The sequence below is a fragment of the Hemiscyllium ocellatum genome, chromosome 31 (assembly GCF_020745735.1).
Source record: "Hemiscyllium ocellatum isolate sHemOce1 chromosome 31, sHemOce1.pat.X.cur, whole genome shotgun sequence".
NCBI classification, from domain to species: Eukaryota; Metazoa; Chordata; class Chondrichthyes; order Orectolobiformes; family Hemiscylliidae; genus Hemiscyllium; species Hemiscyllium ocellatum.
In genome coordinates this window covers 34383525-34411494 of record NC_083431.1, presented here as the reverse complement: position 1 = coordinate 34411494, position 27970 = coordinate 34383525, and the positions used below count along the sequence as shown (strand labels likewise).

General features: G+C 40.6%; 1 protein-coding gene across 1 annotated transcript in view; it reads left to right on the top strand.

Moving 5' to 3' along the window:
* Nucleotides 1-9075: 9075 nt before the first annotated feature.
* The window catches only part of slc5a2 (solute carrier family 5 member 2), a 67086-nt gene continuing 48191 nt past the window's right edge, over nt 9076-27970 (top strand). The window contains exon 1 of the mRNA XM_060848415.1: nt 9076-9198. Coding sequence (XP_060704398.1) covers nt 9076-9198 — 123 coding nt within the window. The remainder of the gene's footprint in view (nt 9199-27970) is intronic.

Genomic DNA, 27970 nt, shown 5'->3' with positions numbered 1-27970 from the left:
GGTGGGTGAAGGTAAAATGGTTGATGTTGTGTTTGTGGACTTCAGTAAGGCATTTGATAAGGTTCCATATGGTAGGCTATTGCACAAAATATGGAGTTTCAAAATTGAAGGTGATTTAGTGAATTGGATAAGAAATTAGCTAGCTGAAAGAAGACAGAGGGTGGTGGTTAATGGGAAATGTTCATTCTGGAGCTCAGTTACCAGTGGTGTGCTGCAAGGATCTGTTTTGGGGCCACTGCTGTTTGTCATTTTTATAAATGACCTGGATGTGGGCGTAGAAGGATGGGTTAGTAAATTTGCAGATGACAATAAGGTAGGCAGAGTTGTGGATAGTGCCGAAGCATGTTGTGAGCTACGAGGGACACAGATATGATGCGGAGCTGGGCTGAGAAGTGGCAAATGGAGTTTAATGCAGAAAAGTGTGAGGTAGTTCATTTTGGAAGAAATTATGGGAACTCAGAGTACTGGGCTAATGGTAAGATTCTTGGCAATGTAGAGGAACACAGAGATCTCAGTGTCCAGGTGTATAAATCCCTGAAAGTTGCCACCCAGGTTGATAGGGTTGTTAAGAAGGCATTTATTGTGTAGGCGTTTATTGGTAGGTGGATTGGGCTTCAGCATGACACTGGTAAGGCCACACCTGTAGTATTGCGTACAGTTCTGGTCACCGCATTATAGGAAGGATGTGAAAGCTTTGGAAAGAGTTCAGAGGAGATTTATTAGGATGTTGCCTGGTATGAAAGGAAAGTCTTACAAGGAAAGACTGAGGGAACTAAGGCTGTTTTTGTTGGAGAGAAGAAAGTTGAGAGGTGACTGAATCGAGACGTATAAGATAATCAGAGAGTTAGATAGGGTGGACAGTGAGAGCCTTTTCCTTCGATGGTGAAGGCTAACACAAGAGAACACAGCTTTAAATTGAGGGATGATAGATTTAGGACAGATATCAGGGGTAGTGTCTTTACTCAGAGAGTAGTAGAGGTGTGGAACGGCCTGCCAGCAACAGTGGTAGATTCACCTACGTTAAGAGCATTTAAATGGACATTGGACATACATATGGATAATAATAGAATGGTGTAGGTTAGATGGGCATCAGATTAATTTCACAGGTTGGCACAACATTGAGGGCTGAAGGGCCTATACTGTGCTGTAACATTCTATATTTACTAGTTTCCAAATCTCCCCTCCCCCCTTCTCATCCTAGATCCAACTCAGCACCACCCTCATGACTTGTCCCACCTGTCTATCTTCCTTTCCAACTATCTGCTCCGCCATCCCCAACAACCTATCACAATCACCTCTCACCTATCGCCTTCCCAGCTACCTTCCCCCCCACCCCCAGCTCCACCACCACCCTCCTATTTATCACTCAGCCCCCTTCCCCCACAACATTCCTGATGAAAGGCTTATGCCCAAAACATCGATTCTGCTGCTCCTCGGATGCTGCCTGACCTGTTGTGCTTTTCCAGTACCACACTTTTCAGTTCAGACTCTCCAGCATTTGCAGTTTTACTTTCTCTCTCTCTCTCTCTGCTACAAATCTGACCAATACATTAACCTATTGTGCAATTCCCTTACTTTTCCTTAGATTTCTATGCTATCGTAAAGTTGGTATCACAGACAAATTCACAACTGGTGATTCACCCAATTTCTTATTCCATCTTGTGCCTCCTCCACCATCACAATAACGAGAGAAGAATACCCTATGTTCCATTATGGGAGCTTATAACCATATGGCCTTAACATAAAATTTACCAGCTTTCAAATTTGACCTAACGCCAGCACCCACCCCCCCCCCATCACCACTACCAACCTCAACCAAGGTCCAGTCACAGTCACCCATCTCCACACTGCCCTTGACCTGACCTAAACTGTCCATCTTCCCTTCCACCAACCCACTCCACCTTTCCCATTGACCAATCATGATCACCTCATACGTGCATCATCTATTGACATCCCACCTACCTTCCCCTCAGCCCCACCCTTTCCTCTGTGTATTTCTCAGCTCCTTCCCCCTCCCCAGTCCTGATGAAATGTTCTGACCCAAAACATTGACTCCCTTTGCTCCTCTGATGTTGCTTGATCTGCTGTGCTTTTTCCAACTCCATGCTTTATCGACTCAATCTATTATTATTGCAATAGTCACAATATTGACAATCACAATATTGACAGTCAACATAACAATATTGACTGCACTTTAAAAATCTATTTAGCAGGAATTATCAGCAGTGCTTCGCCTGGAGGCCCACTGAAGATGTTACCTAGTATGGTGACAAAACGTCTGGAAATGAACCTTCCAGCTCAGTGAGCAAACCTACATCCAGAACCTCAACCTGAGATACAAATCTTCTCAAAACTCATTATCTAAGATGTGGTAGGAAAGTACAATTTTAAACCTAGTGCAACCTTTAGGCCATCTCAAACCATAATCTAGCTGTTACTTCTCTTAATTTCTCTCTAACTCAAAGATTTGCAGCTCTCCAAATCTGTCAAACTTTCCTTCCTTCCAAACCTGCAGTGTAGAGTTAACTACATCTTTATTTTAAAAATAACTACAGAAAATATACATACAAAGTTTTCTCAAGATGAGGTCTCGGGAACGTGAAACAGGGATCCAAATATGTAGGATTCCAGAGACGTTCTTTCTCACCATCTGAGTATATATACTTTGTGAAGGTTGTTGATGCCCATTGACATCATTGTGGACTTCATTCTAAATAGGACCCAAACATGATCTTACAACATCAATTTTTTTCCTATACTTTGTAATCACAATTTCAATTGGTCAAAGACATGGACATTTGTTGATTACTGCTCAAGTCAGCTCCCTTAAATTATTAAGCTTCAGACTTTTGGGTCAATAAGGTATCAACTTTCACTCACCTAGTTCGTTGGATTTCTTGTAACCATAATTACTTTCGGAAACATATTAATTTCGCAACAAAAGTCAAATCAAATTCATCAACTGTTCCTTTCTGCTGAGATCATTGGGAATGAATGGATTGCCTGGGGGAGAAAGGCTGGACAGGATAGGCCTGTATCCCGTGGAGTTTAGAAGAATGAGAGTTGACTTAACTGAAACACATAAGATCCTGAGAGGAGTTGACTGGCTGAATGAAGAAAGGATGCTACCTCTTATGAAAGAATCTAGAATAATAGGTCATAGCTTAAAAGTAAAATAGAAATGAGGAAGCATATTTTTTCTCTCAGCGAATTGGGAGTCTTCCTCAAAAGATGGTCGATGCAGAGTCTCTAAGTATTTTCAGGGCGGAGGCAGATTGATTCTTGATTATCAAAGATATGCAGGAATGTACAGTTGAAATTGAACTCAGATCAGCCATGAACTAATTGAAGGACAGAACAGGCTCAAAGGGCCTAGTGATATAATCTTGTTCTTTGTTCGTGTGTTTGTATATTTGTATCACTAGTCTTATTGACTTCATTATCCATCATTGCCAGTGGGCTCTGCTTCTCTTTCAATAAGTCATGACAATTACTGAGATCATTGCTGTACTAAATGATCTTGAACAACTCATCAATCAGGTCTGCAATATCCCTGATCATTGCAGTAATTCAGCTAAGCAGGCTATTGATTTGACAGTTGTCCCAATAACCATATTCTGTCTTTTCACCTGTGTATTCAAGTTTCAACTATCAAGATGTTGCACTGACAGGCTCTGTTAGGAATGTATCCATTTCCTGAACATCCTTGCAAGGCAACATTACAAAATGTCACCATTATATCAATAATCCATATAAGGCAGAAACATAGGATCATTCAAAATAAAATCTGCCATATATCTACAGAGGGCAAAGTCATTATCTGAAGTAAAATCACATTGAAAGAAAACGCTATGTTCAGTCAGAAAAGTTTTTTCTTGTTTCTAACAAAAATGTCACTTTTGTGCAACAGTTCCCATGAGTTTTGGATAGTGATGTTAGTGCCTTGTGACTGCGGACAGTCAACTAGTGAGAATGAGTTGAGAGTGAGGATTTTATTCTCAACAACTGCTGTGGTTCCTATTAAAAAAAACAAGGAGATTTCAGTAATTGAGTTTATTCTCAACCAGGAGACAAAGTCCACAGATCACAGATTCACCTAGTAAGGACTACCTTCTAGAAACTGCAGAAGAATTCGTCAGAATGCTGATCTTGTTTTAAACTTCAACTACCAGCACTTTTTTTTACGTTAATTAAAAGTAGATTAATCCCAAGTATTCTCTGCAGTCCTGCCAAATTGTGCAGTGAAGCAGAACTGTGGTATCAGCATCATTAAGTAATTGTGAGACATGAAATTTTTATGTACAGCTACATAAAAAGTTGGGATACCATGCATACCTAAACCAAACTACAGAGACAGATCAATAAAGTTTCAGTGTAGATATTAACCAACTGTCAATAATAATCAATGAACATCTGATGTAGCATGAAATAAAGTTGGAGTCTTTTGTTCAGACCTTCTATTTGTGAAGGTTTTGCTTATCATCTTGAAAGGATATTTGTGTCCCTTTGTCTATCCTCATTCCAGAAAGTATTGCTGTGCACTAAAAATATGAACTGTTTCTTCCTTCACAAGCTCTTCACTGCAAGACCATCTTCATGATCTTTCTGTTTGTAATCTCAAACTTGTTGGATAGTATGATCTAGAGATTATGATCCTCAATTTCTTTAATATATTTCTAAATCATATGGTTCCAAACTTGACCTTTCCCTCTCCCTTTCTTCCCAGAAACTTTTGCATTTGCTGAATGCTATTCTTCATCCTACCATGAGAAAGGTAACAAACCATTCAGAGCTCATTGCTACAACTGCCAAACACACACAAACGAAAATACAGTGTCGGAACAAGAGAAAGTCATTTGGACTTTAAGCCTGCTCCGCCATTCAATAAGATCATGGACAATCTGGTTGTGGTCTCAATCCTATTTCTCTGTCTGACTCCAATACTTTTCTCTCCCCATCTATGAAAAATCTAATTGTGTCTTGATTAATTTAATGACTCAGCTTCCACTGCTTTCTGGGAAAGAGAATTCCACAAATATTAAGTTTATAGTAGGAGACAGAGGGTGGTGTTGGAGAGTTGTTTTTTTGGACTGGAGGCCTGTTCCACAGGGACCAATATTGGGTCCATGGTTGTTTTTTAATTTACATAAATGGTTTAAATGAGAACAAAGGAAGTATGGTTAGTAAGTTTGCAGATGACACCAAAATTGGTGGTGTAGTAGACAGTGAAGAAGGTTATCTAAGATCACAAAAAGATCTTGATCAATTGGGTCAATGAGCTGAGAGTGGCAGATGGAGTTTAATTTGGATAAATGCAAGAGACTGCATTTTGGTAATATAAACAAAGGCAGGACTTATACAATTAATGGTCGGGTTCTGGGCAGTGTTGTAGAATAGAAAGACTTAGCGGTTCAGGTACATAATTCTTTGAAATTTGTGTCACAGGTGAGCAATGTGATTAAGAAGGCATTTGGCATACTTGCCTTTATTGGTCAGTCCTTTGAGTACAGGAGTTGGGAAGTCACGTTGAAGTTGTACAGGATGTTGGTGAGGCCTCTTCTGGAGTACAGTGCCCAGTTCTGGTCACCCAGTTATAGGAAAGATATTATTAAGCTGGAGAGAGTTCAGAAAAGATTTGTCAGAATGTTTCTGGGATTGGAAGGTTTGAGTTATAAAAATAGGTTGGGACTTGTTTCACTGGAATATAGGAGGTTGAGACCTTATAGAAGTTTATAAAATAATGATGGACATAAATAAAGTGAAGAGCAAATACCTTTTCCCTAGGGTGGGTAGTTCAGGCCATATTTTTAAGGTGAAAAGAGAAAGATTTAAAAAGGACATGACAGGGAATCTTTTTACACAAAGAGTGGTTTATGTGTGGAATGACCTGCCAGAGGAAATAGTGAATGCTGGTAAAGTTACAACATTTAAAAGACATTTAGATAAGTTTGTGAATATGAAAGTATTGTCAGGATATAGGCCAAATGCAGGCAGGTGGGACACGTTTAGTTTAGGAACATGGGTACATTGATAAGTTGGACTGAAGGGTCAGTTTCCACACAGAGTCTAATAATTTTCTAATTTAATAATGGCCTTCTGAGAGGCCATCTTAAAAGAGAGACTTTTCATTCTTTAACTTTGTCCTCTGTTTCTAGGTTAAGTAAGTCAGTCAAGATTGGCAAAAAGGATATAAGATGTGAGATTCTCAATTTCAAAGAAAGGAAACTTGATCTAAATGGTGAGAGATTGCAGGCCTCTGAATTACAGAGGTATCTGGGTATCCCTATGCATGAATACAAAGGTTAGTATGCAAGTACAGCCAGTAAGTAGGAAAGGTAGGACTTAGTAGTGAAGCTTGCAATTAGGAAATGTTAATATTTCTCACAAGGAGAATTGAATACAAAAGTAGGAAGTTTATGCTTCAGTTATAAAGGGCACTGGTGAGACTAGTGCATAGGACTTGTCACCTTATTAGGAAGGATGTAAATGTGTTGGAGATAGTTAAAAATCACATAGCACCAGGTTATAATCCAACTGGTTTAACTAGACTAGCTACCTGACGAAGGAGCAGTGTTCCAAAAGCGCGTACTTCCAAATAAACCTTTTTTTGGACAATAGCCTGATTCTGTGTGATTTTTAACTTTGTCCACCCCAGTCCAACACCAGCAGATTCACATCACATGTTGGAGATAATTAGAGAAGATTTTCTAGAGAAATGCCTGAAATTGATGTATTGTCTTATGAGCAAAAGTTATTCAGGCTAGCCTTCTGCCTTCTAGAGTTTAGAAGAGTAAGGAGTGATTTGATCAAAAGATATAAGTTCCTGAAGGGCTTTTTCAGGTTAGATGTGGAGACAATGTTCCTTCTTATGGGAGGATCTATAATTAGAGGTCACATTTAAAAATCTCCCATTTAAAACCAAGATGAGACAAATTATATTCTCTCAGAGAATCATGAGACTCTGAAACTTTCCTCCTGAAAAGATGGTAAAATCAGAGTCCTTGAATATTTTTTAAAGCCGAGATATGTAGATTCTTGTTGAGCAAGGAGTTGAAAGGTTATCAGGGGTAAGTGAAATGTGAGGTTACGGATTAGCCATGATCTTGTTGAATGGCAGGGTAGACTCAAGGGATGACTGGTCTATTCATGCTCCTAAGTTGTACATTAATATAAACTATTTCGTTTTAAAAATGAGAATGATTTTCATTTACGTAGCATTTCCACTACCACCGGTTGTTCCAAAGTACTTTACAGCCAATGAAACATCTTCCAGGTTTAGGAAATGTGGCAGATTGTTTGCACATAACAAACTCCCATAGAACTGTGTTAACAACCAAATGATCTGATTTTGTAATGTTGTTTGAGGGATCAATATTTTTTCGGACACAAGGGTAACTCCTCTACTCCTCTTTGAAATTAATCCATCTGAGAGGACAGGTAGAGCCTTTCTTTAACATTTCAACTGAAAGATAACACATCTGACAATGCACCACTGCCTCAGTGCTACAGGGCTGTTTGTTGCACCAAAGTCCTTGAGCAGGGCTTTAAAGCACAAGTCTCTCACTCAAACTGAACTATAGTTGACACACAATCCTTACTTCTTAACATGGGTGACTGCACTTCTTAGGCCACCACACTCTGGAGTTCTTGTAGAACATTGTTGATTATTGCTGAAGAGATCTTCTGCTTTAGAGATTAGATTTTCCAATACTCAGAGAAAAATGATTTGCTGGGTATTATCTGGCTCTAGTCGACTGAAAAAGGCCAACATGTTAGTACTAGTTCCTGCTAGCAAGAATTGACTCTGACTTAGTCATTTTACATAGCTATTATCCCAATATCATATGGAGTGACATAAATTAAGTCAGCAATTATGTAAACTAATTTCTGATCTGTGTACCTTAATACCACAATGTACTGTATTTATCAAATAAGACCATAAGACATAGAAGCAGAATTAGGCCACTCGGCCTATCGAGTCTGCTCTGCCATTCTTTCATGGCTGATACATTTCTAGCCCCATTCTCCTATTTTCTCTCTTGTAATCTATTTGCCAATCAAGAACCTATCTATCTCTGTCTTGATAGATGACCTGACCTCCACATACCTCTACGGCAATGAGTTCCGCAGATTCACCATTTTGAAAATGAAGGAATTCCTCCTCCTTTCAGTTGTAAAGGGTTATTTCTTCACTCTGAGGCTGTGCCCTCAGCTCCTTCTCTCTTTTACTGGTAGAAACATCTTTTCCAAGTTCACTCTATCCAGGCTTCTCAGCATCCAATAAGTTTCAAACAGATTTTGCCCCCACACATCCTTCTAAACTCCAAAGAAGACAGACCCAGAGTCTTCAACCATTCCTCACATGATAAACCCTTCATCCCCAAGATCATTGTTGTAAACCTGCTCTAGGCACACTCCAATGCCAACACATCCTTCCTTATTTACAGGGCACAGAACTGGTCACAATGTTCCAAAGGCACATGCACCTCAGCAGTAGGTTTCAGTTCTTGTATTCTAGCCCTCTTGAAATGAATGCTAACAATGCATTTGCCTTCCTAACTGCCAATTGAACCTGTATATTAACCTGAAGAGAATCTGGAACAAGGACTCCCAAGTCCCTTTGTGCTTCAGATTTCCAAAGCCTTTCCCCATTTAGAAAATAGCCTATGCCTTTATTCTTCTGACCAAAGTGCATAACCTCACGCTTTCCAACATTGTATTCCTTCTGCCACACCTTTACCCACTCTCCTAGCCTGTTCTTCTTCAGCCTCTCCACTTCCTCAGTGCTACTTGTCCATTCACCCACTTTTGTGTCACCTGCAAACTTAGCAACAATACCCTGTTCCTTCGTCCTGATCTATTTTATAGAATGCACTGGGAAAATAATAATTGGAAAGTCTCCTGAGGAGCTTCGCACTGAAAAGGGAGACTGTCAGCACTCAGTAACCTATTAAATACGATTGGTTCAATCATTACTTACCAGTCCTGTATTAATACACTAGTCCCTCATCCTGTCAGATGTTGTCGTAGCCTCTTTCACACTTGTTACCTTCCCTCTCTGTTGACCAAGCTGATATGAAGACATCTGCGATTCCGGCATCTACTGCATCTCCTATACAAACCGTGGCCATCAACAATGCTGCAGACATTTCTGTGATTGTCCTGTACTTTGTTTTGGTGATTGGTGTCGGACTATGGGTAAGTGTTTTTTTTTCCCTCACTCTGTTTGGGTCCTGCTCTTAGAGTGATAGAGTCAGAGATGTACAGCATGGAAACAGACCCTTCTGCCCAACTTGTCCATGCTGACCAGATATCCCAACCCAATCTAGTTTGACCTGGCCCATATATCTCTAAACCCTTCCTATTCATATACCCATCCAGATGCCTTTTAAATGTTGCAATTGTACTAGCGTCCACCACTTCCTCTGGCAGGTCATTCCATACACGTACCACACTCTGCATGGAAATGTTGCCCCTTAGGTCTCTTTTATATCTTTCCCCTCTCACCCTAAGCCTATGCTGTCTAGTTCTGGACTCCCCCACCCCAGGGAAAAGACTTTGCCTAATTACCCTATCCATGCCCCTCATGATTTTATAAACCTCCAGAAAGTCATCCCTCAGCTTCCGACGCTCCAGGGAAAACAGCCCCAGCCTGTTCAGCCTCTCCCTATAACTCAAATCCTCCAACCCTGGCAACATCCTTGTAAATCTTTTCTGAACCCTTTCAAGTTTCACAACATCTTTCCGATAGGAAGGAGACCAGAATTGCACGCAATATTCCAACAGTGGCTGAACCAATGTCCTGTACAGCTGTAACTTGACCTCCCAACTCCTGTACTCAATACTTTGACCAATGAAGGTTGGCATACAAAACACCTTCTTCACTATCATATCTACCTGCAACTGCACTTTCAAGGAGCTATGAACCTGACCTCCAAGCTCTCTTTGTTCAGCAACACTCCCTAGGACCTTACCAGTAAGTGTATAAATCCTGCTGAGATATGCTTTCCCAAAATGCAGCACCTCACGTTTGTCTAAATTAAACTCTATCTGCCACTTCTCAGCCCTTTGGCCCATCTGATCAAGATCCTGTTGTAATCTGAGGTAACCTTCTGTACTGTCCATTACACGTCCAAATTTGGTGACATCTGCAAACTTACTAACTATACTTCTTATGCTCACATCCAAATCATTTATATAAATGATGAAAAGTAGTGAACCCAGCACTGATCCTTGTGGCACTCCACTGGTCACAGGTCTCCAGTCTGAAAAACAACCCTACACCAACACTCTCTGTCTTCTGCCTTTGAACCAGTTTTGTATCCAAATGGCTAGTTCTTCCTGTATTCCATGAGATCTAATCTCCCTGGGGAACTTTGTCGAACGCCTTACTGAAGTCTATATAGATCACATCTACCACTCTGTCCTCTTTAATCCTCTTTGTTAGTTCTTCAAAAAACTCAATCGAGTTAGCGAGACATGATTTCTCATGCACAAATTCATGTTGACTATCCCTAATCAGTCCATGCTTTTCCAAATACATATATATCCTGTCCCTCAGGACTCCCTCCAACAACTAGCCCTCCACCGACATCAGGCTCGCTGGTCTATAGATCCCAGGTTTGTCCTTATCACCTTTCTTAAACAGTGGCATCATGTTAGTCAACCTCCAGTCTTCCGGCACCTCACTTGTGACTATCAATGATGTAAATATCTCAGTAAGAGGCCCAGCAATCACTTCCCTAGCTTCCTACAGAGTTCTAAGGTACACCTGATCAGGTCTCGGGGATTTATCCACTTCCATGCATTTCAAGACATTCAGCACTTTCTCTTCTGTAATATGGACATCTTTCAAGATGTCACCATCTATTACCCTCTGTTCTATTTCTTCCATGTTCTTTTCTACTGTAATTACTGATACAAAATACTCTAAATTGATCAGTCTCGAGTCCCAGCATATCATAATAGAGGGATATTTTAACTGTCTCATGGATCCCACAGTAGACAGGTTGCCCAAAGGCACCCCGATACCCTTTGTACAAATGAAACAATTAGTGGATCTGTGTGTGGAGTTAGGGTTGGTGGACAACTGGAGGCGTCTCCGCCCTATAGGCAGGGATTTTATGACTTTTTTCCAATCCATACAGATGTCACACCAGGATTGATTTTTTTCTGACCCCCATGACAACCCTGGACTTTTGGCATCTTGTACAATTGGTAATATTACCATCTCCAATCACGCTCCAGTGTAACTACTGGTTAAGATTAAGATGCTATAGTGGGCCTGAGGTGCAGGCAAATGCATCCCTTTATTCTTAAGGATAATACGTTTGTGGAGTACTTCTCTAAGGAATTTAGAGCGTTCCTAGACATTAACTCAGACTCAGTTAGTAGCCCGAAAGTCCTTTAGGAAACTGCCAAAGCCTATGCCGGGGTTAGTTATCTCCTACTCTGCCAGTAGAAAGCGGCAGAAGGCCAGCAGCAATGTCTCCTTGAAGGCAGCCAAGAAGGCTTACTCTGACAGGCCCTCGTTGCCAAGCTACAGAGGATTACAGCTCTGCATTGAATTCCGTGCTCACACAGATAGCAAAGAAGGAGCTTACTGTCACAAAACAAAGATTATATGAGCATGGTGATAAACCAGACAAGTACCTAACGTTTTTCGCCAGGAAAAGGAGTGCCCCTCAAGCCATTACGCCAATTGGGGAAGCGTCTGGGAACCTAACATACAATTACAAAAACATTAATGCAACATTCCAGAGATTTTACTCTGAATTATACGAATCTAAGAGTTGTGAGGAGGGGCTGGCCAAGATAGAATCCTTTTGCAAGGATCTGGAGTTCCCAGGTATGACCCACGAACAAGAGTTTTTTCTCAATGTCCTCTTGCAACAGGTGCAGGAGGCTGTGAAACAGCTTCAGACTGTGTTTCTTACAGGTCTATTTCACTTTTAAATGTGGACTTTAAAATCCTCTCTAAGACTCTTATGTTAAGGCTTGAAAATGTGTTACTTTCTATTGTTAAAGAGCACCAGGGCTTCATAAAGGGCCGCAGTTCCCCCAATAATGTTAGGAGGCTACTTAATGTAATTCAAACAAGTCAACAACAGTCAATACAGGGATTGGTGGTTTCTCTAGATGTGGAGAAAGCATTAGATTAAGTTGAGTGGCTGGCCTTTTTTTATACTGTAGAACGGTTTGACTTGGGCAAAGCCTTTATAAAATGGGTAAAGGTCCTCCACAGTGACCCTCTCACTGCAGTCATCATCAATGGGATATGATCAAGCAATTTTAGCATTTTTAGGGGAAGCCAGCAGGGCTGTCCCCTTTCGCCACTGCTTTTTATGTTGGTGATTAAACTATTGGTGGAGGCCATTCGTAGGGATCCTAATATATCAGGTCCAGAAGTGGGGTCAATATTACCTAAGATTTCGTTGTGTGTGGACAATGTCCTCATTAATTTGTCAAATCCAGCAGTTTCATGCCTGGCCTGATACAATGCATTAGCTCGTTTGGCACAAGATGAATTTTGCAAAATCAGAGTCTATGCCTCTGGATGGTCTTACAAAGGTGTTAGGTCTTGAATGCGAATCTTGATTCCCATTTAAGTGGTCATATTCATCACTCCAGTTTTTGATCAATTGTTTAAAGCTAATTTTGTTAAATTATTCGACAAAATCAACCAAGACCTTCAAAGATGGGAGGCGCTTCCGATCTTGTGGTTAGGTCGGTTAGGTCTTAAGATGAATACTTTTCCCTATTTGTTGTACCCATTTCAATAAGCAAATGTACAGGAGACTGAATGGCTAGTTCAGTTCTTTTATTTGGCATTGTAAGCAGCCCCTTCTTAAATTAGCTAAACTGCAGTTGCCTCACAAACTGAGGGTAGTGGATCACCTGGACATTAAAAAATATCAACTAAGCTCACTTTCATCTTACGTGAGTGATTGGGCCTGTGGGGACCCTTTTTCAATATGGTTGGATATCAAAACCTCTCAGGCAAAGTGCCCCCTTACTAGTTTGCTGTTTTTGGACAAAATGAGGACAGTTAAAGAATACTGCCATAACCAAATAGTTCCAGGATTAGTGGTGCTGGAAGAGCACAGTGTGTTCAGGTAGCATCCAAACAACAGCGAAATCGACGTTTCGGGCAAAAGCCCTTCATCAGGAATAAAGACAGAGAGCCTGAAGCGTGGAGAGATAAGCTAGAGGAGGATGGGGTGGGGAGAAAGTAGCACAGAGTACAATAGGTGAGTGGGGGAGGGGTTGAAGATGATAGGTCAGGGAGGAGAGGGTGGAGTGGATAGGTGGAAAAGGAGATGGGCAGGTAGGACAAGTCCAGACAAGTCATGGGGACAGTGCTGAGCTTGAAGTTTGGAACTAGGGTGAGGTGGGGGAAGGGGAAATGAGGAAACTGTTGAAGTCCACATTGACGCCCTGGAGTTGAAGTGTTCCAAGGTGGAAGCTGAGGCGTTCTTCCTCCAGGTGTCTGGTGGTGAGGGAGCAGCGGTGAAGAAGGCCCAGGACCTCCATGTCCTTGGCAGAGTGGGAGTGGGAGTTGAAATGTTGGACCACGGGCAGTGTGGTTGATTGTGTGGGTGTCCCAGAGATGTTCCCTAAAGCGCTTTGCTAGGATGCGCTCAGTTTCCCCGCATCTTCCCCCTCGGAACACTTCAACCCCAGGGAATCAATGTGGACTTCAACAGTTTCCTCATTTCCCCTTCCCCCACCTCACCCTAGTTCCAAACTTCCAGCTCAGCACTGTCCCCATGACTTGTCCGGACTTGTCCTACCTGCCTATCTCCTTTTCCACCTATCCACTCCACCCTCTCCTCCCTGACCTATCACCTTCATCCCCTCCCCCACTCACCTATTGTACTTTATGCTACTTTCTCCCCACCCCCACTCTCCTCTAGCTTATCTCTCCATACTTCAGGCTCTCTGCCTTTATTCCTGATGAAGGGCTTTTGCCTGAAACGTCGATTTCGCTGCTCCTTGGATGCTGCCTGATCTGCTGTGCTCTTCCAGCACCACTAATCCAGAATCTGGTTTCCAGCATCTGCAGTCATTGCTTTTACCTCGTTGATCCTAACCCAATAATTATCAGTACTGTTAAAGTATGGAGGGCAATTTGGCAGAGGGAAGGCAATATTGGCAAGATATTTTTTCTTACACCTGTAGTGGATATGCCTGGTTTTCAGCTGGGGATGATACATTCAGGATTCAAATATTGGGCAGCTAGGGGTGTGTCTTGCATGCATGATTTATTTGAGAGGGTTACAATGTGCATTTTAATCAATTAGAGCAGAAATATGAGCTATCTAGCAGGGACCACTTTAGTTTTTTTTTCAAGTTAGGGATTTTATTAAAAAAAAGATTACACTTTTGACTGATCCCTACAAGTCCGACATAGAGAGGAGAGTGCTCAGTGTTAAGAGTACACATTCTGTCAGCACTTTATATCATCAGTAAGGGGGCAGCCCCTCAGATGAGTTCGATTGACTCTACAGGTAGTGGGAGAAAAAGTTTGGCATTGAGATCTCCTCAGAGGCATGGGAAGATATTTGGGAAAACGCAAGTAAAATATCAATTTGCAATAGAACCCATGCTTTACAGTTGAAGATTTTCCACTTGGCTCCGGATCATTTGTCAAAACTTAAACCAGGGGTACCTTCAACATGCCCCAAGTGTAGAGTTAGTACGGGCACTCTTACCCATTGTCTCTGGTCCTGTGGTAGGCTTCAAACATACTGGAGCACTATGGCAGGTGCAATGAAGAGACTTTGGGTGTAAGGGTGGAGAAGGATCCAGTCTCTTTTCTTCTTGGAATGCCCAGTGTGTTCCCTGTGGATGCACATAAGAAAAAACTTTTCAACATCCTCATTTCTTGCACCAGAAAGAACATCTTGTTAGCTTGGGTGTCCGAAAATCCCCCGGGCCTGTAGGGTCGACATAAGATTGTCATGGAGTATATACCCTTGGATTTTCTACAAGTATGGTACACCACAAAACTGAGAATTTCTACAAGACATGGTGGCCTTTTTTGGAATACTGGAGACTGATTTGTCAGCCACACTAAAAGGGGTTTTATATAGCCGTAATGTTTGTGCTTTATGGGTCCAATACCCAGAGAGGGGGAACTGTGAATGTATGAATATGTGATAAGTAATGCTCTTGATATTCAAGAGTTAGTGTTTTGTTTTGTTGAGCTATGTTATTATTATTATTTATTTGTTAGTTATTATTTATTTAGGTAAGTAGTTAGTTGGGGTATTATTAATATATTTTTATGGATTTATACATTTGTACATGAGGGCAGTTTGGGTTTTTCAAATTTTATTTGGTGTTCTTTCTTTGTATTGTTTTTAATTGCATTGTTTTGTAATTGTTGTAATTTTTAAAAGTCTAGTTTACAATAAAATATATTTAGATAAAAAAAGTCAGATTAAGACAGTAGCTTTTAAGTAAGTTAAAGTAGTCTAACTAAAGGAGGTGACTGCAGATTCTGGCGACTAGAATTCAAGCAGCAGAACCCCTTTGTCTGAATGAGTTGTTGATCACTGTAGCTAAAAAGGGTCTCTCAACAGATCCACATAAGGAAGGGGATGCTCATCACTACATGGTTAGTAAGACGCATGGTCATTTTGCTCAAGATTTCATCAGAGCGAGAAAAAGGCCAAGAGAGTTCATTGAATATACCTTTGGAAATCTGTTTCAAAATGTAAGTTTGGTGCAATGAGGGATGCAGATGCTTTAATTATGGTTTACTGCAAGAAGTAAATTCTCCAGAACGAGAGGTGGCCAGGCATGCATAAGGCTTAGATCAAGAGGCTGACTTGCAGTGAGACCAGTGGTTTAAAGATGTCACAAACCACAGCATAACAATGAGTACAGGGAAAGATTGGTGAGAAGAATTACTGAAAAGTTTTAGTCTTTAGAGTAAAAGTCAGGTCTTCAGTTTGTGTTTAGGCTTCCAGTATTTTTCTTCTTTTTAGTTTATGAAAACAAAATATCATCACAGTGAAGTGGAAAAAACAAAGAACTTAGCGTGCTTAATTTGCAAATTACATTATATATGGTAGCGATGGTGGGACAGGTGATGTGTTGCTTCTACAACATGTGGAAGTTATTGAACACCAATGTGATTCCCAGCAAGTTCATCTATAGTCAGCGTTTGTGATGAAAGGAATTTCAGATCAGAGTTAAGAATCTGGAATCTGAGCTACAGACATTGAGCCACATTAGGGAAGGGAAGGTTAACTGAACATTTCACTCTAGAGGGTGGTCACAGCCACCAGAATATGTAATTCAAAATTGATCTGTGTTCAGGGACAGGGAGAATGTGACTGCAGCTGAAGCAGGCTTTAGGACTAGGGAGTTAAAATTGAGGAGCCTTAGCCACTGCAATTGTTGAGCAGCTATGAGGTTCTTGCAGGTTGTGCAGTCAAGAGTAAAAACTGCAGGAAGGATGAGCAAACCCGAATATGGCACCCAGGTACAGTGAACCATTCAACTGGTATAGGGGAAATAGGAATGTAATAATAGCGGTAGGGGGATGTACAATTAGGACGAAGATATTGTTCTCTGAGCAGGATTCCTGAAGGCTATGTTGCCTGCCTGGTGAAGGATATCGCCTTATTTGGAAATGAAGGGGAGGGGTCCAGGAGTCGCTGGCCACATTGCTACCAATGACATTGATAGGACTAGAAAGGAGATGCTGCTGAAAGTTCTGAATAGTTAAGAGTTTGATTAAAAAGCAGAACCTCTAAGGTAATAGACTCTGAATTACTACCTGAGCCACAGGCAAACTTGCACAATGTAAATAAAGTCAAGGAGTTAAATATGTGCTTAAAGATTGGTGTGGGTGAAATGGCTTTCAGTTCATGGGGGAGTGGCACTAGTTCTGGGGTAGAAGGAGCTGGTCAGGTGACATGAGCTTCACTTGATCCATGCTGGTATCAGTGTCCTTGCAAATTAAATAACTAAGGCTGTAGATAGGGCTTTAAACTAATTAGAGGGAGGGTTTTGAAGAAGGGAAATATAGCCTTGTAAAGCAAAAAGATGTGGCATCTATACAGGGCAGTTATTTGGATAATGATACCCAGGGAGGGATAGGAAGGAACTGAATTACAAATAAAGAAACACGGCAGTAAATAACATCAAGGGGGAAAATGGTACAAAGACAAAATTAATAGCTCTTCACTTGAATATATGTAGTATTCAGAACAAAATAAATAAATTAACCAAACTAGTTAATGAGTATAATCTTACAGCCATTATAGAGACAGGATTATAAGGAGATCAAACCTGGAAACTGAATAATCAGGGTTATGTGACCTTTTGAAAGGACAAGCAGGAAGGAAACTGTGGTGGGTAGCATTATTAGTATGGGATAGAACAAATATGATAATAAATTATGGTCAAGGAAATGAAGATGTAGATTCAACACAGATGGCGATAAGAAATAAAAAGGAGAAGAAGACACTGATAAGAGTAGCCTAAAGTACCGTTAAAAATAGCTGTATGTTGGAACAGAGAATAAATAGAGATAATGAAGGAATGTAACAAAGGCAGTAAATTATTCATAGCTGATAGTAATCTTCATGTAGATTGGAATAGTAAGATAGGTAGAGGCAGCATGAAGAAGATTTCATAGTATGTATTCAGGACAGTTTCTTAGAACATTATGTTGTGGAATCAACCGGGGATCAGGCTATTCTGAATCTGGTGATACATAATGATGCAAGCTTAATAATTGATGTCAGAGGAAAAGATTCCTGAAGAAACAGTAACCAGAACATGGTAGAGTTTAGCGTGCACTTGAGTATGAGGAATTTGAGTGAGAAGCAACTGTTCTAAACTTAAATAAAGATAATTACAAAGGAATAAATGTAGTGCTAGCTGAAGTGGGTTAGGAAAGGAGATTAGCAGTAAAACCACAATAGTAGACATTTAAGAAAATATTCCTGGCTCAGAGCAAAGATATCCCAGTGAATAAGGGATAGGTCAGCTATGGTTAACCAGGGAAGTTAAGAACAGCACCAAACTGAAAGAAAAACCATACAATGTAACAAAGATTAATCATAAACCAGTAGAAGGCAATTTAAAAAAAGAATATAAACCTTGAGGGTAGCTTATAAGTAATATCAAGACATACAACAAGAGCTCCTTTTAGTAAAAAGGAAGGAAGAGAGAAGCTAAAGTGAACATCGGCCCCTTAGAGAATGAGGCATGGGAAATAATAATGGGGCATTAGGAAATAACAGAGGAAGTTAATTAATACTTTGCATCAGTCTTCACAGTAGAAGATACTAATAGTATTCCAAAATTACATATAAAAAGGGCAAAAGGAGGAGAGGAAATAAATATAATTACTAACATTAGAGAAAAACTGTGAGATAAATCAATAAGATAAAAGGCAATGAAGTCCCTTGGACCTGCTAGCAATCTTTCAAAATCCTCAGATTCTGAAAAGTTCCAGAGGAACGGAAAGCTGCCAAGATAATACTTTTATCTAAAAAGATAAGACAAATAAAAGGTACGTATGAGCCAGTTAGCTTAATGTCTGTCATCAGAACAAGTTAAGAGTCTATTAAAAAGGATGTAATAGCAGAGCATTTAGAAATACATTAATATGATCAAGCAGAGGCTTCACAAAAGGCAAATCACATTTGAAAATTTTCCTGGAATTCTTTGAGGACATAACAAGTAGGTAAACAAAGGGAAAGCAGTGGATATAACATAAACTGGAGTTCCAGAAAGTTATGATTACTTAATAAGAGAAGTGTTCACGGTGTTAGAATTGTATATAAACATGGATAGAAGATTGATTTTAACTAATAGAAGACAGAATTTGGATAAGGAAGCATTTTCAGGATGGCAACGTGCAACTAGTGATGTGTCACATGGATCAGTGCTGGGGCCTCAATGGAGCCAGTCCAAAGAAGGCTCACTAGACTGATCTCAAGTTTGGAAGGACTGTCTTATGAGAAGAGTTTGAGTTGACTGGGCCTATCCTCACTGGCATTTAGAAGAATGAGAGGGAACCTTATCAAAACATATAAGATTCTTAGGGGACTGGGCATGGTAGAAGTTGTCACCCTTTGTGGGAAAGTCTAAGACCAGAGAGCACCATCTCATATTAAAGGGTTGCCCATTTAAGACAGATGGAGGGCAATGAATCTGTGCAAATCTTTATTTCAGAGGGCTGATGAGGCTTGATATTAAATATATTCAATACTGAGATGAACAAATTTTTGATCAGTAAAGGAATCAATGGTTCTGGGGTAAAGACAGGAAAGTGAAGTTGAAGAGTATCAGATCAGTGATTATCTTATTAAATGGTGGAGCAAACCCAATGGGCTAAATCACCTACTTCTACTCCTACAACTTATGACCTTATAGTTTGTACCCCAATACCCATTGACTCTAGTTTTACTGGAGTTCCTTGATCTCATACTCAGTCAAATGCTGCTTGATTAGCTGTTCCAAAATAGTAACATCGCATAAACTCACCCTTCACGGAGGCAAATTCAGTAAAATAGATTGCCTCACCTGCAATTCTCCGGTCCAGGAGGAAAGAATATCAAGACAGAACTTTGAGAGAGAGAGAGAAAACTCAAATTTTCTTTGAGATGTGTGTATAGCAGCTTTCAAACCCCACCAACTACTGAAAATTAAACTAAAATCCTGGTTCTGTGGGAGCTTTATCAAACCCTTCATGCTGTTTCTATTGTTCTAAGTTAAAAAGAAAACAAAGCTAGCTGGGCTCAGAACAGACAACTCGGTTCCAAGTTTAGACCACAGAATTCCTACAGTGTGGAAACAGGCTCTTCAGCCCAACAAGTGCACATTGACCCTCTGAAGAGTAACCCATCCAGACCATTCCCCAAGCCTATTACTCGACATTTACCCCTAACAATGCATCTAACCTACATCCCTGAACACCATGAGCAATTTAGCATGGCCAATTCACCTAACCTGCACATCTTTGGATTGTGGGAGGAAACCAGAGCGCCCAGAGGAAACTTATGCAGATACAGGGAAAATGTATAAACTCCACATAGACAGTCGCCTGAGCCTACAATTGGATCACACTTGCTCTCAAAAGAAACATGACAGAATAATTCCTTCTCAAAGACATATCTCCTAACAACATTGAAACACACAATAAACAATTAGGAAGCATGTAGCTAGTGATATGTTGAAAGAAAATAAATGGGGGTTTCTGCACAGTTGAATGTCCCACCAAACCTTAGACTCAGGAAGACTCCTGAGACTTTTAAACATTACAAACATGCCCCAGATATGGATGTCTTGCCTCCAGCTGCAAGAATCCCATTGTTACCTGTAGGGAAAAGTGGTTTGGAATGAATCACATATGAGAAAAACCTGAATTCAGCAAGACCACTTGAAATAGACAGGATCTACAGGCATTTGGAGAGGCAAGGACTGATTAGGGCTAATGAGCATGACTTTGTGCATGGGAAATCACATCACTCAAACTTGACTGAGGTTTTTGAGAATGTGACCAAGAAGATAGATAAGCGCAGAGTGTTAGATGTTGTCTACATGGACTTTAGCATGGCCTTCGACAAGGTTCCACATGATAAACTGTTTAGTAAAGTTAGATCACTTAGGATCCAAGGAGAGCTGATCAATTGGATGCAAAATTGGCTTGATGTGGGAGAGACAGAGGGTTTTGGTAGAGGGTTGTTTTTTGGACTGGAAGTGGTGTTCCACAAGGATCAATGCTGTGTCCCACTATTGCTTGTCATTTAAATAAATGATTTGGTGAGACTATAGGAAGCATGGTTAGTAAGTTTGCGAATGACACCAAAATTGGTGGTATACTGGACAGTGAAGGAGGTTATCTAGGAGTACAACGGGATCTTGAAAGCTAGGCCAATGGGCTGAGGAGTGGCAATCATGTTTAATTTAGATAAATGCGAGGTGTTGCAATTTGATAAGATAAATCAGGGCAAGAATTACATAGCTGACGGTAAGGCCTTGGAGAATGTTGTTGAACAGAGATATCTGTGGGTGCAGGCACATAGCTGCTTGAAAGTGGTGTCACAGGTAGCAAGGGTGGTGACAAAGGCATTTGGCATGCTTGTCTTCATTGGTCAGAGCATTAAATATAGGATTGGGATGTCATAAAGCAACTGTACAAGACATTGGTGAGGCTACTTTGAATTTCTGCATATAATTCTGGTCTCCCTGATATAGGAAGGATACTATTGAATTAGAAATGGTGCAGAGAAAAAAAATACCAGGATGTTACCATGACTGGAGGGTTCGAGTTATTAGGACAGGATGGATAAGCTGGGAATTTTTTCACTGGAGAGTAGGAGGTCAAAGAGTAACTTTGTAGTGGTCTATAAAATCATGAGGGGAATAGATAAAGTGATTAGCAAAGGTCTTTTCACTATGGTCAAGGAATTCAAAACTAGAGGGCATAGTTTTAAGGTGAGAGGTGAAAGATTATAAAGGGACCAAGAGGCAACTTTTTCACTCAGAGGATGGTTCAGGTGTGGAATTAATTACCAGACAAAGTAGTAGATGCTGGTACAATTAGAACATTTAAAAGGCATTTGGACAGGTACATGAATAGAAAAGGTTTAGGGGACATGGCCATAATGCAAGCAAACGCGACAAGTTTAGTTTGGGAAACCTGATTGGCATGGATGAGTTGGACCAAAGGTTCCGTTTCTGTACTGTATGATTCTATATGACTCTAAATCAGTGCCGAGCTCAAACCTTATTGTTCCAAGACCCTTAACTCTCAGGGAGAAAGTCACAAGTTGATGGAGTCAATGTAAAAGCGTGTGGAGAGCAGAAAAAGACCATGATCTGGAAGGGATTTGTAAGAGTCAAGTACTTTAAGCATGAAAACCAAAGCCAGAACTGTGTAAGATTCTAAAACAACCCTTTTCATTGACAGCCCACCTGTGTTGGTTTGAAAAAAAGCTATTATCAATTGTTCCTACAATTTCAATTGAGTTCATTGTTGATTATTCCCAAGGGCTGTACTTCCAACAGAGGTCATTAAGCATTCTTGATTGAATTTCAAAAGCTACAGAAGCACTTCTCTCAGTCAGGGCTGAACTTACATTTTATTGACAGTTTGAAGGAGTTACAAAAACTGTCTTTGAAGTGGTTATTGATTAGAAGTTTGCTTTTTCTTTAGCAGATTGAAACCTTAAAGGGATCTAAAAGCTTCAGACGGGTTTTATGTATGTGAATTCTTTTTAGAATCAAGTGTGTATAAGTAAGAAGCTACATTAGAATTTCTTTCTGAATCGCATGGCACCTGAGATTTGCCCATTGTGGAAACTAATTGAGCAGCTTTGGAGTTATCATGGAGGCATGGACATGAGATGGTTGGTGTAGAAGTAACATAGGGAGTATGAGGTCCACGCTAAGGGTATGAGGAGTTGTGAAAGACAAAAGCTAAAAGATGCAAAAGCCTTTTTTTGCAAATAGGTTGAAATGAGATGAACTGAAGTGTGCCTCTCATCACTCTGCCTCGTCACTGGCCTGCTCCATGGCCACTCAAAATCTGCTTTCGGATCAAGGGGCCTAACTCTATCCCCACTCTCTCTACGTCCCCAGAGTGAAAACTACTTCTAATTGCGTCACTTAATTAGAGGGAATGTGTCAAGTTGGTACATTTCCCTGAAACAAACTACCCATCTCAGTGATGAAAATCTGACCGTCATGGTCTAGTCTGTGCCATGAAGAATGGCTATTTGGGACAGCTATCATAGATTGGCCAATGCATTTGTAATTGACCACTGTTGACACACCCAAAATAGAAAAGAGAACTGGAGGAGGTAATGTAAAAAAGTTTCTGCCTGCACTTCAGGTTGCAGCTACATTTGCAGTTTTACAAATTGAAGATTTATATTTAATATCAGCCCTAAATTGCAGTGTAAACCCTGAAAAACGGTCCATCTTGACTCCTGAACAAAGCAGGTGGTACATTCGGCAATATAATACTGTCTTCATTAAACATGAATCATCAGTCTATGTTAAAAACTGGCATGAGTCTGTGTATTTACATTTAAAGCATAATACATTAAAAGTTGCCCTGCAGTAATATTAAAAAAAACATATTTAACACAATACTTTCCAAATATTTACATGAATGTATTACCTTAATGCAAGGTTTGTGAAGGTTTGTAGCTCAGGTTGAGGTTTAGGGTGTAGGTTTGCTCGCTGAGCTGTAGGTTTGATATCCAGACGTTTCATTACCTGGCTAGGTAACATCATCAGTGGTGACCTCCAAGTGAAGCAAAGCTGTTGTCTCCTGCTTTCTATTTATATCTTTCTCCTGGATGGGGTTCCTGGGGTTTGTGGTGATGTCATTCCCTGTTTGTTTTCTGAGGGGTTGATAGATGGCATCTAGCTCTATGCATTTGTTTATGGCGTTGTGATTGGAGTGCCAGGCCTCTAGGAATTCTCTGGCATGTCTTTGCTTAGCCTGTCCCAGGATAGATGTGTTGTCCCGGTTGAAATGGTGTTTTTTTTCATCCATGTGTAGGGCTACGAGGGAGAGAGGGTTGTGTCTTTTTGTGGCTAGCTGGTGTTCGTGTATCCTGGTGGCTAACTTTCTTCCTGTTTGTTCTACGTAGTATTTGTGGCAGTTCTTGCGTGGAATTTTGTAGATGACGTTGGTTTTGTCCATGGGTTGTACTGGGTCTTTTAAGTTTGTTAGTTTTTGTTTGAGAGTGTTGGTGGGTTTGTGTTCTCCTAGGATTCCGAGGGGTCTTAGTAGTCTGGCTGTCATTTCTGAAACTTCTTTGATGTATGGTAAGGTGGTTAAGGTTTCTGGCTGTGTTTGGTCTGCTTGTTGTGGTTTGTTCTTGAGGAATCTGTGCACTGTATTATTTGAGTATCCGTTCTTCTTGAATACGTTGTATAGGTGGTTCTCCTCTGTTCTCCGAAGTTCGTCTGTGATGGAGTGTGTGGTGGCTTGTTGGAATAGTGTTCTGATCCAGCTTCGTTTGTGTGTGTTGGGATGGTTGCTGGTGTAGTTAAGTATTTGGTCAGTGTTTGTCAGTTTTCTGTATACGCAGGTGTGTAGTTCTCCGTTGTCCTTTCTTTCGACTGTGACGTCCATGGATGCGAGATTGTTGTCGGTTCCTTCCTCCTTGGTGAACTTTATGGTTGTGAGGGTGTTGTTGATGATGTTAAATGTCTCTTCTATCTTGTTTCATTTTGTGATGACAAAGGTGTCATCTATGTAGCAGACCCAGATTTTTGGTTTGATGGCTGTTTGTTCTAGTCTTTGCATTACCGCTTCTGCTATGAATCCTGATAGCGGAGATCCCATGGGTGTGCCATTGGTTTGTTTGTAGACTATGTTGTTGAAAGTGAAGTGGGTGGTGAGGCACAGGCCCACTAGCTTCATGATTTTTTCGTTGGTAATGTGATTGATGTTGGTTGGTGTGTGTGCGATGGTCTCTTCTAAAAGTGTAGTAAGTGTTTCCTTTGCCAGGTCTATGTTGATAGAGTTGAATAGTGCTGTTACATCGAATGAGATCATTGCTTCGTATTCCTCTATTTTGGTGTTTTTGATGATTTTTAGGAATTCCTGGGTAGAGTGGATGGAGTGCTGTGACTCTTCTACTAGGTATTTCAGTCTTGCGTAGTTCTTTGGCCAGTCTGTAAGTTGGTGTTCCGGGTAGTGAAACTATGGATCTGAGGGGGGGCTTCTGGTTTATGGATTTTTGGTAGTCCATAGAATCATGGGGTGTTGGTCCCGTCAGGTTTCATTTTCTGGAATTCCGATTTGTTCAGTCACAGTCATCCTGAACAGAAGGGACTACACAGAGAAAGCCAATGCACTACTCGCAGACACTAACACCTACCAACAGGTGGCGCTAGACCCGACCCACAACTAAGAAACAAAATTACATATCTCCTAAGAAAATTACACAATTCCGGACAATTAAACAAGACGAAATTCCAGAAAATGAAACCTGACGGGACCAACACCCCACGATTCTCCAGACTACCATAACTCCATAGACCAGGAGCCCCCCTCAGACCCATAGTTTCACTACCCGGAACACCAACTTACAGACTGGCCAAAGAACTACACGCAAGACTGAAATACCTAGTAGAAGAGTCACAGCACTCCATCCACTCTACCCAGGAATTCCTAAAAATCATCAAAAACACCAAAATAGAGGAAGACGAAGCAATGATCTCATTCGACGCAACAGCACTGTTCACCTCCATCAATATCGACCTGGCAAAGGAAACACTCACCACACTTTTAGAAGAGACCATCACACACACCCCAACCACCATCAATCACAATACCAACGAAAACATCATGAAGCTAGTGGACCTGTGCCTCACCACCCACTTCACTTTCAACAACATAGTCTACAAACAAACCAATGGCACACCCATGGGATCTCCGCTATCAGGATTCATAGCAGAAGCGGTAATGCAAAGGCTAGAACAAACAGTCATCAAACCAAAAATCTGGTCCGCTACATAGATGACACCTTTGTCATCACAAAACGAAACAAGATAGAAGAGACATTTAACATCATCAACAACACCCTCACAACCATAAAGTTCACCAAGGAGGAAGAAACCGACAACAAACTCGCATTCCTGGACGTCACAGTCGGAAAAAAGGACAACGGAGAACTATAAACCTGCGTATACAGAAAACTGACAAACACTGACCAAATACTTAACTACACCAGCAACCATCCCAACACACACAAACGAAGCTGTATCAGAACACTATTCCAATGAGCCATCACACACGGCAACACAGACGAACTTTGGAAAACAGAGGAGAACCACCTATACAACATATTCAAGAAGAACGGATACTCAACTAATACAGTGCACAGATTCCTCAAGAACAAACCACGACAAGCAGACCAAACACAGCCAGAAACCTTAACCACCTTACCATACATCAAAGAAGTTTCAGAAATGACAGCCAGACTACCAAGACCCCTCGGAATCCTAGGAGCACACAAACCCACCAACACTCTCAAACAAAAACTAACAAACTTAAAAGACCGGTACAACCCATGGACAAAACCAACGTCATCTACAAAATTCCATGCAAAGACTGCCACAAACACTATGTAGGACAAACAGGAAGAAAGTTAGCCACCAGGATACACGAACACCAGCTAGCCACAAAAAGACACAACCCTCTCTCCCTCATAGCCCTACACACAGATGAGAAAAACCACCATTTCGACTGGGACAACACATCTATCCTGGGACAAGCTAAGCAAAGACATGCCAGAGAATTCCTAGAGACCTGGCACTCCAATCACAACGCCATAAACAAACGCATAGATCTAGATGCCATCTATTAACCCCTCAGAAAACGAACAGGAAATGACATCACCACGTCCAGGAGAAAGATATAAATAGAAAGTAGGAGACAACAGCTTCGCTTCACTTGGAGATCGCCACTGATGATGTTACCTAGCCAGGTAATGAAACGTCTGGATATCAAACCTACAGCTCAGCGAGCAAACCTACACCCTGTATTACCTTAATATCAGAGTTTATTTCAAAAGGGAAGAAAACTGATTTCTCCAAGCGTTTCCCTGATCTTGTATACCATGAAAGGGTTAACAATAATCTTGCAATGCAATGCAAGGATGAACAGTCAAGTTTCTTACTGAATGAAGAGGGATATAGTTAATTTAAGAGTAAGGTCATTGCCCTTATAAACTACATTTCAGAATACTCCATCTGACCCTGTAAAAGTTTACAGAGCAAAGAGTCAAAGGCCGTCCAAATAATTACAAGGGAAAATTACTGAGGAATTTTAATTACATAGTAATTTAACACAAATGTCAGAATAAGCTAAAAATTAAAGAAGAACATTGCATCAAAGCTCTTGTTTACTCTGTTAGTTTACTGACTGGAACAGATCTTCATTTTGAAAGGAGACCTGCTGCGATGTGATCTGTGGGGGCTGTTAAGGAGGAAGTAAATGGAAATGTTTGTCTTTTTTTTGGTCTTTCTTCCAGAATGCCTTAACATTACCAGGAGGTTGTCATTAGCGGTGGAGAAGGATGAAAACATGTAGGAACTCATGCACAGTACAGAATTTTCAGAGAGTTAGGCATTTTAAATTAACACTCAGATAGAATTTGAACTGTAAAAAACTGTCTCAACCTAAATGACACTAACTTGGAGGGTGGTCCTAAACTGGCCTCAGTGAGATGCTAATCCTCAAATTATTGTGATATTGGCTTTGACCTGGAATTTGCTTTTCATCACTATGTTGGTCTTAAATTAACTGAAGGCTGCCCACATTTAAAGTGGAGATCATGTCCTCATTGCTATTTTTCAGATGTCTTGATCTATCAAACAAAAGGGTTAAAAGTTGTGCTTTTTTTGTGTTACATTAAAATTCAAGCTTTTCCTCTCCTATGTATTTCTCTGCAACAAATGATGTGAATCTATATTGTGCCCTCTCTAAGACTCTCTCTGCCTCTAGTTTGGAGTCATATAATGTACACAATCTTCTACCTGAGGTCATATTTGTGTTTTATATAGGATCATTATTATCTCCTGGCTTTTATAATTCATGTGAAAAGATCTAAAATGCTTCTTATGGTGCTGTTTTAATTTCCTGTTAGCCTATAGTCCTAAATGGTGATGTGGTGGTAATGACATTGGGCAGGGATATGGGTCTGATGAAGGGCTTATGCCCGAAACGTCGAATTTCCTATTCCTTGGATGCTGCCTGACCTGCTGTGCTTTAACCAGCAACACATTTTCAACAAATCCCATTACAGTTGGGATTTAAGTTTATTTAATAAATTAGAAATGATGATGAAGGCAATGATTATTGATCAATTGATTCTAATAATCCATAATGTCCTTCAAGAAAGCAAGTCTGCTGTCCTCATGGTCTGATCTTCATGTTTAGAGTCAATGTTGCTGGCTCTTAACTGCCCTC